General features: G+C 45.4%; 1 protein-coding gene across 1 annotated transcript; it reads left to right on the top strand.

The window, feature by feature from the left end:
- Positions 1-206: 206 nt before the first annotated feature.
- Positions 207-12,411, top strand: LOC310816670 (cerebellar degeneration-related protein 2-like). Its single transcript, XM_083686942.1, has 6 exons — positions 207-323; positions 6,893-7,005; positions 7,767-7,915; positions 8,054-8,218; positions 8,448-8,655; positions 8,960-12,411. The coding sequence occupies exons 1-6, from the start codon at positions 245-247 to the stop codon at positions 9,719-9,721; spliced, it is 1,476 nt and encodes a 491-aa protein (XP_083543068.1). The 5' UTR covers positions 207-244; the 3' UTR covers positions 9,722-12,411.
- The last annotated feature ends 251 nt before the right edge of the window (positions 12,412-12,662 follow it).

Raw genomic sequence — 12,662 nt, 5'->3', positions numbered from 1 at the left:
GGAGAACACTGTTCAGAAGGACTGAGCGACTGCTGCCAAGATTGAACTGGGTGCCTTTTGTTTAGCTTGCTATCCTGCTTCAGTATCGAATCGGTTAACGTAACAGATCGAGTGTGGCGGCGGTGGCGGCGGCGTTCTGCATCTGAAGATGAACTATTCCAGGGGCGGGCGGGACAGCGACTGTGTGTGTGCCTGATTGTGGGGTCGGCTGTCTGGTTTATCGTGCTGAAGGAGCGGTCTCTCCATGCTAAGAGAAGGGGGAATGGAGGAATTCGTGACCGAGGAGGAAGAGCCATGGTACGACCAACAAGACCTCGAACAGGGTAAGGAAAGCATTTGTATAGGAGCGCTCTGCAAACCGGTCTGGATGGACTCACATCCCAATGTCAACGCATCGGGTTGTCGGCTGAACGCAGAGCTCTCTATAAACAAAGGCCTTTATTATATAATAAATCCAGATGACGATGTTTGATTATTTATTGCATGATATAGAAAATAGCCAATGCCTGTAAAATTGTGCAACCGAATCTTTCAACCTTTTGATACTTTGTGACAACAAAGCAGTGAAGAGATGCCAAGGGGCCTTTGTGACGCGGCCGGTTAAATCTGTTTCAGTCTATGCTTCTCACAATATTGCAAGTACAATCAATTTACGTTGCAGGTTCAATAACAATATGTAGACTAACAATGCATTAACAGATCAATGTAAACAAAAGAACGATGTAAACAGAAGACAATAGATGTCTGTTGACTGTCACCATTGTTCTTTGTAGCCTACTATAGGCTGCTATATTGCAATAGTGAGAAAACTTACGCCAACCGTTTATGGCGCAGATCGCCGAAATATTTTGTTATCTGTTATCTTTAACCTATGCACCCTTCAAAACGATCCCCAAATTACCTAGACTAACAGTCCCAGCTCCCTTACTCAAGTGCAAAATGAATAGCACCTTGATGACATAACCTTTTAACCCATGAAGGTTCAAAGTACAGTCTTAAACAACAGAATGTTAACCTATTCACACCTCAGCAGTGATGAATCCCACAGCCTTTGTCCATGGCCCAAACCCAAGCACCCTTTCTTCAAATAACATAATAACAATACATGTTATTGTGCTCCTCAGCACTCATTAAATAAAAAATAAATAGAAAATGATAAAAAATGGTATGCAGGTAAAACATTTTTGAATTGACAATATGATACATAGGAAAGGGAAAAGGTGTGGATCCACTGGAAGAGTGAATCATTCACAGAGGCGTTGTTATTCTAAGGCTTTTGTGTCACCTTCATGCCAAGTTTGTTCTGCAGGACCAGCCAATTTGCACAGGACAACTCACATTACCTAGCTGTTGTGTGTACCAGGACTGTTATAATTCAGGAGAATGTACAATCCAGCTAATAGTCTGAGTTAGATTTTTGTGCTAATAAATTGATATTTGGATTATTTAAAAGCCCATCAAGCAACTAACATATTAGCTGAGCTTCAGCCAATCAAAGCTCGTCAAACAGCTTTGAACTCAATGCCAGCATTGGCTATTTCATGTCTCTCTTCTTCATCTCTCTTTCTCTCTTGCTCTCCCCTCTCTTTCTACTTCTTTCTCTCTTTCTCTCTTCTTCATCTCCCTTTCTCTCTTGCTCTCCCCTCTCTTTCTACCTCTTCCTTCCTCTTTCTCCTGTGTTGGCTCCCCATCTGTCTCACTCATCCAATCCCTGCCTCCCTCTCTTTTCACTCCACACACAACCTTAATCTCCCCATCACTTCCTGTCTGGGTGCCAATTATTACAATATCTGTCATGGGCAGTGAGAGAGGCTGATGCAATGATGCATCGTGGCTCTTGATCTGGCTGTACACACACACACACACACACACACACACACACACACACACACACACACACACACACACACACACTCTTATGAATTAAAGAAACAACATACTCACTCAAAAAACATACCCCAAAGTACTGTTCAGGTGCTGAATCATCAGAATATCTTAGCCAAATGAAAAACGGACAGCACTCCCATTAATAAACTTTAAATTATAATAGTATAGCCATTTTTCATGTACACCAGGGGAGACTGGTGGAGGTAGGAATCGGTGGACGGCCTCATTGTAATGCATGGAAAGGAATGAGGAATGGTATCAAACACTGATGTACACACACACTCATACACACTTGGTTTATGAGTGAACGAAGGGGGGGATTTCAGTCTCTGGGTGTAGACACACAGAGGTAGTACCCATCGTCCTGAGAATAAGAACAAGATAAAAGAGCCAGAGAGACAGAGAGAGAATAACATGTGAGTAGAGAGACAACAGAAGATCTTTTGATACTGAGATGAAGAGGCGTGAGATATTCCTTCCTTCCATTCCTCTGCCCCTGCCTCTGCATTCCTCTCCCCCTGTCTCTGCATCCACCACCCCCCCCCCCTCTATTCATCCCTCTATCTGTGAAGCCTGTGGTCTTGTATCTGTGTCAGACCAGGTGTTGTGTTAGCTGACCTCTGACCTCTCAGAGCAGGTGTTGTATTAGCTGACCACTCAGGGTACTGAGCTCACCTGTGGATGTGATACTTTCACGTGCCAGCAGTCTATCAAAGGGCAGAGAAAATAGATCAATTCAGAAGATGTAGAACTTAGAATGTGTATCCTTCTCAATGGTGGCTTTTTCATCATGACTTTGGTGCATTTATTAAGAACAGCGGGAGGAGGCAAACATGGAAAAACTGTGATGCTTTTCTATTAAGCCTTGTGAGTCAGACCCAAGCTGGCCTCTGCCCAACATTGTAGAAGCAAATATGCGGCCGACTAAGCTAGCTGAGGCGTTTGACTTGTCGGGACCCATTGGGCAGCGAGGCTAGATTAGAACCTGATGAGAGGCTTCCTGGGCTGTGCGCTCTAATTACAGCTAATAAGGGTTCAACTTAATCTGAATCAGACATGGTTATCCTTTGTTATCCTTATGAGAGAAGGACAAAGGGTTGGGACTGAACCTCATGCTGTTATGACACTCGTAGGCGTAGGGCTTTACTGCAGTCTCACAGAGTTGGCATGTAGCTCGGATCAGCTGGAGAAAAGAAGGAGAGGCCCTGTTTTTTTCAAATTCCATTGAATCTCAAGGGAAATATGCACCTACAAAAACAGCAACTGCTCACGCTTCAGAGAAGATCGCTTCTGCACACCACATTCTCTGTGGAATGTACACACACACACACACACACACTTTCTCTCTCTATCTCTCACACACACACACACACACACACACATACACACACACACACGCACACACACACACACACACTAAAGGGAAATAGGAGAGGAAAATAGGACATAGGGAAAGATCGAACATCTAACTCAATACAGCATGAATCTCTATTCTGTAAGATTCATATTATTTTTTGGAGCTGGTCATAGGATGTTTGACTTGCCAACAGTAAGCCCTCAACTATCAGATTAGAGAGCTTAGACACTTAGTTAGATACTTAGTCTGTCTCTGTGTTTCATGTGTGTGTCTGTGTTTGTGTTTGTGTCTGTGTCTGTGTCAGTGACTTGTGACAGGAGTGTTCCCATTCCCCTGACAACTGGACAATCACTCCACAAAAACACCCCCAAAATGACGCAATGAGATGAAATGCATATCATTGAATGTTCCTCTATTGCTGAGGGACTTAATATGAGTTCTGTCACTGTAACTGATACTTTAATAGATCAAAATATCTATCATTAATATATGTTAAAATTGGCTTAATGTAATAGCATACATCCAGGAAGTGCATACAATTCACAATGCCATTATGTCTGAGTCTCTGGCTCTAAGACAAGTGATGTCATCCTTTATGGGTCAGGGCACTTCCTGTTTGGAGATGGTGGTCTGTAGCCGGTATTGATTGTGTTGTTGGATGGTGCAGTGAAGTGCTCTCTCTCTCTCTCTCTCTCTCTCTCTCTCTCTCTCTCTCTCCCTCTCTCTCTCTCTCTCTCTCTCTCTCTCTCTCTCTCTCTCTCTCTCTCTCTCTCTCTCTCTCTGTTACATACTAACAGCCCAGTGAGTGAACTTTGAATGTAAACAGAGAGACAGTGTTTGGGGTCATGTGGTTTCCCAGGCAGGCAGTCGTACACCATCCAGCGGTCTTGGTTTACATAATTCAGTTTCCTCTCCTGGAAGAAAAGCAAAAGAGGATTTATTTCTGCAATGCTTTTCCAGGTGACATATAGGCTATAGCTCTTCTGGCCAGGAAGCGACTGTGTCCTGCATGCACTCTGGGTCTCTGTTTAGCATTTATATGAGCTTTGCCTTTCCAGCATCCCCCTTCAACACTTACTCAAGCCACAACTCTATCCAGCCTGTGGGTCTGTAGTTTGTGGGTCTGTAGTCTGTGTGCCTGCAGTCTGTGGGTCTATAAATTAAAGAGCAGATGTAGAGAGCCCCCCCGTCGTATGCTAACAGGTCCTACTTTATGCTTCAGCATTCACAGTCCTGCTCTAATGGACTCTCCGAGTCGTGGGGCACAGCTGAAGTAGTGTCCCTGCTGTGAGCTATCATAAAGGCCTGTCAGGAGAAGGACTCGTTGTTTTGTTCAGGAACACTCTTCCCTACAGTATGGAGTTGAACTAGCTGTCCTTTCTCTTATCAGTTCGAGAATAATATTCAACCAAATGTTATATGTGGTACGTAATAATACATATTATTATGTAATAAATAATACATAGAAATATGTAATAAAACATGAACCAGTACCAGTATGTGATAATACATTGAAAGCTGTTATTCATTCATATACCAGAAATGGTTAAGGCCTGTTAATTCTTACCATGTGGAGGTCGGAGGCCCACGGGAAGTCATGATGCTGTCAGTGCAGGAGGCAGGTCTCCTCCACTGCATGTGGAGGAGCTGGCAGCAGCTTGGTTTCTTCCTCATTAGTGTAATTGAGGGAATACACAACCAGCGAGACGAGAAAGCACAGTTGAAAAGCAAGCAGATATGGGACAAAATGAAGCGTGTACAACATAAGGGCTGACCATGCAAGATGCTAAAACACTCAGACACACACAGAGGCGTGCACACGGCTGTGTGTGTGTGTGTGTGTGTGTGTGCTAGCATTTGCATGGTCAGCCAGTTTTTCCGACATCTCTCCATTGCTACAACTCTTACTTTCTGACAAAATACATTTGTAGGTCAGAGGTCAGCTTGTGTTAACAGAGGTGAACGCCGGGTTATTGATTATATTGATATATGAACATTGGTTACTGAAGACAGAGTTTGTCTCTTCTGAGGTCCGTTGATTGTCCTTATTGGCAGTTCAGTTGAGGGTCTCTCCATCAAGCTGTAGCTCTGTCTCTCTCTCTCACACACACACACACACACACACACACACACACACACACACACACACACACACACACACACACACACACAGGTCTTCAGAAAACATACCATGAATCCTGCTGACTCACAGCCAGGCCTAATCAACCAATATAGAGTGCTGTAGAGTAGGACTGTTTCCTGTTGATCACCTCATCTGTTTCCCCGTTTGTAATCTAACCCTGACATGGAGTACCTTAAACCACTGTGACCTGCTCTCAGTCAGGTTGTACCTCTGCACCAAATCAATGGTTCCTACATCCTACATGTATGAACTAAGAGAGATCACACTACTCTAATGTGTGTGTGCGTGTGTGTGTGTGTGTGTGTGTGTGTGTGTGTGTGTGTGTGTGTGTGTGTGTGTGTGTGTGTGTGTGTGTGTCTCATATCCATGAGCTCCAGCATTCTGAGTGCAGACTGCAGCGTGTGTGTTTGTCGTAGTCTCTGTGGAGAGATACTGTCTAAAGATGATCTTGGCTCACATCTCTGACCTTCAGAATCTGGGGAGGCTGGTGGAGGTAGAAATTGGAGGACGGGCTCATTGCATGGGATGATATGAGGAATGGTATCAAAAAAGTGTGTTTATAGTATCATACACGTGTGTTTGACACCATTCCTCATTCCATTCCATGCATTACAATAAGCCCTATCCTCCGATTTCTACTTCCACCAGCCTCCCCTGTGAATGTGTCAGAGGGGAGAGAGAGAAGGGTAGAAATAGACAAGAGAAACCTATGGGGAGACGTAATGCAGATATTTGTTCTTTTTCCTTCTCTCTTTCTTTCAAATTCAATTAAATTCAAAAAGCTCCCCTCCCTCTCTCCCTCCCTCCCTCCCTCCCTCCCTCCCTCCCTCCCTCCCTAAGGATGAAGTGATCGCGGTGGCCGGGAAGGCAGAATGTTTGATTGTGCTGTGTGTGTATAGACGTTCTTAGAAGCCTGCTGAAAATAGAGCCATGATGATAATCCATTCTACAGTGAACAATGATGGTTAGCAGATCAAGGCAGGCTATGAACAATGCGTTCTGCTGTCGTCGTCACAGACTCTAGCCTAGTCTGCCAGTCTGTTTCTGCTCTCTCTTGCTTTAGCTAACGTGTTTGTCATTGCATGACTGTCTCTGTATGAATGACCACAATATACAGCAGGAGTAGGCTGAAGGAAAAACTGACTGGCACTCAGGCTCCAGAGAGACTAGAGGGCAGATTGAAATACAACCGTTGGTATATTTAACACTGGCACCATACGATGTAAAGCTTTGATAACCAGCTATAAAACCAGCTATAACCAGCTATAACCAGCTATAAAACGTGGCTTTGCTGTTTTATTAAGACAGTTTGTTAAAGCTCTGACCTTGTTGTAAAAACGAAATATCTCTTTTCCCTTCCCTCTCTCTCTCCCTCGCTGTCACCCCCCTCCCTTTCTCCTACCTCTCTCCCTCTCTATCTCCCCTGGCCCTCTCCCTGCTGTATCTATCTCTCCATCTCCCCCTCCCTCCCTCTCTTCTCTCTCTCTCTCTCTCTCTCTCTCCAGACCTCCACCTGGCAGCAGAGCTGGGGAAGACTCTGTTGGAGAGGAACAAGGAGCTGGAGGACTCCCTGCAGCTGATGTACATCACTAATGAGGAGCAGGTGCAGGAGATTGAGGTATGCTATGGCGTGACCCCTCTCTCCTTCTCTCTATGACCTCTCACCCGGGCAGATGGAGGAGAGGAGAACAAGAGGAAGCATGCATCTTCCCTTTCAACCTCTCAGTGTGAGGGGAGGCTGGTGGAGGCAGACATCGGAACACAGGCTCATTGTAATACATGGAATGGAATGAGGAATGGTATCAAACACGTGTATGATACCATTCCTCATTCCATTCCATGCATTACAATGTGCCCATCCACCAGCCTCCACTGCTGTTCAGGGTGTGGTGGTTTTGCCTTGCTAATTCAGTAATGGGGAATTAAGTCTTACTTTGGGACTGACCAAAATGGGAAGTCAAGCCAGTGAGAGGTAATTAAATCAAGCTGATTTCTCTCTTCACTAGTCTGCCATTAACTTTAACAATGCAATGAATAGTGTGTGTGTGTATGTGTGTGTGTGTGTGTGTGTGTGTGTGGCCGTGTCTGTGGCGTGGTGTCTGGATTAAGGCCACTGCTAGCGGCTAATGCCTCAGGAACATTGACCCTTGACCTTGCTGGCTCAGCCTACCTGTAACACCACCTCACCCCATTTTCTTACGACAAATAGCGTTAGAATTACGTCATCTGTCATAAGACAATGCACCTCACTGACCTGGTTCACAGGGTTCATGACCAAGGGGTATGATCATGTACTGTGTGTTATATAATATATGCGTGTGTGTGTGTGTGTGTGTGTGTGTGTGTGTGTGTGTGTGTGTGTGTGTGTGTGTCCTACAGTATCTTTCTAAGCAGCTGGATGTCCTGCGGGACATGAATGATCAGCATGCTAAGGTTTATGAGCAGCTGGATGGGACGGCCAGGGAGCTGGAGCTCACCAACCACAGGCTGGTGTCAGACAGCAAAGCCTCCCAACACAAGATCGAAAGGTGAGAGAAAAACACACACACACACACACACACACACACACACACACACACACACACACACACACACACACAGAAGTATGCACACACACAAACACACACACACACTAACCTGACCTCCTCCCCTCCGTGTTGTGTCAGGCTGACGGGGACCATCGAGACCCTGCAGACCCAGGTGGAGTCTCTCTCAGGCCAGATGGAGCAGCTGCGTTCCCTGGAGCAGCTCAGGGTGAGGAGGGAGAAGAGGGAACGCCGTAAGACCATCGCCTCCTTCCCCTGCCTGAGGGAACTCTGCACTGCACCCAGGTCATGCCTCCTACTACTACCCTCTCAGTACCATTATCAACCGTGCTGATTCAGCTCAGCCAACCAAATATCTGGCCTGTAAAAAAGGGCAGACATAGAAATTAAGTGTGAGGGAATCGTTAATAATAAATGGAGTGAGAGATGGAGAGATGTACTGACTGATAGTCTGTCTGTCCGTCTGTCCGTCCGTCTGTCCGTCCGTCCGTCCGTCCGTCCGTCCGTCTGTCAGGTATGAGGATGGGTTCGTGGTGGGACAGGCCGACAGCTTCTCGGTGGAGGCGGAGCGTCAGCCAATGGAGGAGGAGAACGAGCGCCTGCGGGAGGCGGTGTCGGCTCTGCGGTCGGCCGTGAGGACGGAGAGAGGACGCAGGGAGGGGGCGGAGAGGGAGTGCAACGCCCTCCTGGGGGAGTTCTCCCGCTTGGAGACACGCGTGCAGGTTGGGATCAGTCCTTTTTACCCACTGTTCATATTATTATTATATTATATTATTACCTTATATTATTTCTCAAGAAAGACATGTTCGAGACAGCTGAATGGCACACATGTTGATACACAGTGGGAACAATTTTACGAATAGAATCACTTTATAGTAATGAAAAAGTGAGAAACATTATTCAGTGGAAAGGTCAAAATAATAAACTCCTTGGAGTGAATTTCCCAAATGGGAATAATAAAGATATAGATTGAATTGATTGATTTATTGACCAAGTACTGGTGATTGATTGATTGTTTTCTTCCAGGGTGCGGAGAGCTGCCAGGTGCGGGTACGCGAGCTGGAGGCGGAGCTTCAAGAGCTACAGCAGCTCCGCCGAGCGCGGACGCTCCTCCTGCGCAGCGAGGACGATGGCGTGGGCCTCACCCAGACGCTCCTCAACAACACCCCAGAGACCGACACCATGGAGGGGGAGGGAGGGGAGGCAGGAGGAGGGGTGAGGGAGGAGGGGGAGGGCGGAGGAGGCGTGGGAGGGGAGGCGTTACCTGCCACCAGCCCCGTGAGGAAGAGCTGCAGCGACACAGCGCTGAACGCCATCGTGGCTCGAGACGCGTCCGGGAGGAGGAGGGGGAGCTATGCTATCCACGCCAATAGCGTGAGAAAGAGAGGGATGTCCATCCTGAGGGAGGTGGACGAGCAGTACCACGCCCTGCTGGAGAAGTACGAGGAGCTGCTGGGGAAGTGTCGACGCCACGAGGAGAGTCTGTGTCACGCCGGGGTGCAGACCTCACGGCCCGTCTCACGAGACCCCTCCATGAAGGACTGTGCGGTGGGCCCCACCCCGGCGCCCCCGTCCACCCCCACCCAGTCTCCCTCCACCCCGGAGGCCATGGAGACCATCAGCAAGCAGGTGGAGGCTGTGGATAAGAGGCTGGGCCAGAACACTCCAGAGTACAAGGCCCTTTTCAAGGAGATCTTCTCCCGGATCCAGAAGACCAAGACTGACATCAAAGCCACCAAAGCCACCAAAGCTAGTAAGTCTAGCAAGCCTGGGAAGTCCAGCAAATAAAACTTGCTCGTGGATTGGATTTGTAGTTACCTCCTCCACTAGCGATGTGTAGCACCCACATGTGGCTGCTTCCTTATCTTCTTTCTGTTACTAGTTACCAATTAACCTGGTATACTTACTCAAATACTCCACAACTTCCTCTATTGCTAACTGCTATGAGCGCCGCTACCGCCAGCCTACCTTTGCCGGTGAAATCTAACTCAGCCCTCGTTTTTTTCCGCTGCCTTTTGCTGCCAGAGTCACAGGTACAACTATGACAACTGTCACCCCAACCTGTTGGAACAACAGGAACTGGAAGTGAAACAGAGAGCTGCCTCAGCTTCCCTTGTCTAACATGGATTGTAAAAGAAGTGCACTAATCTTAAAAGACTTGCAGTAAAAAAAAAAAAAAAGAATAAACATTATTTATCAATGCAGCGCATCACAAATGACCTCTGAACTCTCGAACCATAGGAAGAAGCTGGAAACAGATTCCTCAAGAAGAGGGCAAATAACAATGGTCAGCCAGGAGAATCCCCTCAACCTACGTACTGTCCGTCTGAACAATGGACTTAAGTTGCCAATTAACGTTACGTCTGAAACGGAAAAACCTAAGCCTTTTTGCCCAGAGGACATCGCTACAGTCTCGCGCTGCTCTGTGTCTGTGACCTTTGACCTTAGTACTGTATTTTCTACTAGAGATGGGTTCGCTCTTGGGGGTGCCCTGAAAATGTTATGCTGAAACAATGCTATGATTTTGCCATGGTTATGGGGATGACAACTGTAATTGCTTATGAAAAGAAGGGAAAAAATTGATAATAATGTGATACTAATTGGAGTTCCCTCATCTGCGAGAGCAGCACTTCAGGGAACCCCAATAATTCAAAACCTGCGTCTGATTGGCTCTGTAGAGCAGCTGAGTATGTCGGGGGAGGGGAGTGTGCTACATTCAGATCACCCCTGAGTGGATTTTGAACAGCGAGCAATAACTGAAACAGTAGTACCATCAAACCAGTGAAATCAGGCTGATCTGAGTGAGTCCTAATGCAGATATTTTAGAAGTGACTATGTATGTGCTCAATATTGCTTTTGCTGTGAGATGTATTTCCTCTCTTTGTGAGATGCTGAACAGATGCTAGAATGAATTAACCTGCTCTATAGCGGCTGCCTACCTAGTGAAAAGGTGCAACAGACAATCCACACACAGATTGTTGTCTTTTCTGTTTCCTGGGCATTCTAAACCCTTGCTACGTTGATTGGTAAAGGCTGGTAAAGAGGCATGGCTTGGTCAAATAGAATGTGATGTTTTTTAATGATCTTATATGTTTTATTCTCAGCAGTTTTGGGGTTGTTGGGGTCGTGGTTAGACTTGCTGTCATCCTGCTGTCTCAACCAACACAACACATTAAAAGGGAAAAACAAAGCTGTGATTGTATTTCAAACTGTAAACATTAAGAACTGAAATAATAGTTGTTTAAACAAAATGTCTTTAGATATAAGTAATGGATAATAATACAAGCAGTATTACTAACCTCAGTCAACCTGTCTGTTGACACACAGCTCACCTCCTAGAAAGCGAACACTAACAATCTTGCTACAACAGTGTGCACGTTGCAGCACATTAAGGCCATTCTCTTTGCTAGCAGAACATATAGCAACATTTTAAGGAATGTTATTGTGGTTGCATTACTTAGTATTATGCATCAAATACTCACAAATTGTAATTTCATACATTGGGAAGTATATATAAGAAACAACACATCTGTATGGATGATATATAATGTCTTTCTTGGCACGAAAAAACACAGCTAAACAAAACAAAACTTCAAACCTATATGGCAGCCGTAGTGACATCACTGGGCTTGTAATCACTGCTGCTGTGAGATCTGAGTATGGAGTTGTTGAGTGTTGTTGTGCCATGTGACCGGTCCAATGGAGTCTTATTTTTCTCTCAGGGTCACTCTAGAGTTGCTGAGTGAGGAAAAAATGACGTAATGTTGTGGCAAACTGTCATAGCAATGCTCTCTTCTGGTCCTGGAAGCTCACTGAGTGTGTGTGTGTGTGTGTGTGTGTGTGTGTGTATCTGTGTGTGTGACTTTAGTTCCAGCCCAACACTAACACAACTGATTTTGCTGGTCAAGGTCTAGTCCTTTATGACAAGTTAATTTGTTGAATCAGGTTTGTTAGTGCTAGGCTTTAACAAAAACTTGCACCAAACACTGCTGTTTTTCAGGTCCAGGTGTGAAGTACATACAGAGCACTGTGTTACTATAGTAAAGGTATAAAAGGGGAGAGGTGTTTATTATGGTCAGAGGGAGAACGATGCCAAAATAGAGCCTTTGGTCTCAGTCTTTTAAAAGGCTCCTTAGGTTTCTGTATTGTCTTACCAATTGCACTTGAACATGTTTCTGCCACCTCATTTCTTGTGTATTTATACCTGGATAATGACTTACTCCTCCTATTTGTGTATTTATTCATCATTGTGTGTAAGCGTTGATTCATGTTAACAACACTATTATCTGCTATGGTGCCTATGTAATTGTATTATTACGATATATCTTTAGAGGAAATCATCTTTGATTTTATGGATTTATACTTGACTCTTTATCATAACGTTTAATGAGCATATTATTAGTCTTTGGCACCATAGGTTTTGCCATAGCAATGTTAGCTCTCATGAAACTAACTAAGGACCACCTATTATTGTTGTGACATCTGTCTGTATCATTATGAATAACTTATATGTGCTTCATGCTAATAAAGCATTGAAATTATGGTTGGTTGTTGCGTTTGTATTGATGATCTCTTTAAAAAAGTACTCTGATCTTGCTGCGGAAAATACCAGTTTCCCTCTTTTAACCGACGATTCCCTATACGTCCACTAAGGGGCGCTACTAGACCTGATCTCCCGTGCAACTTTGCTAACTGACGTGTCCACTGTCCTGATATGAGGAACGGTCCA

Source organism: Argentina silus, assembly GCF_951799395.1.
Source record: "Argentina silus genome assembly, chromosome: 16".
Taxonomy (NCBI): domain Eukaryota; kingdom Metazoa; phylum Chordata; class Actinopteri; order Argentiniformes; family Argentinidae; genus Argentina; species Argentina silus.
The sequence above is the reverse complement of the archived record's forward strand: the minus strand, read 5'-3'. Positions and strand labels throughout refer to the sequence as shown.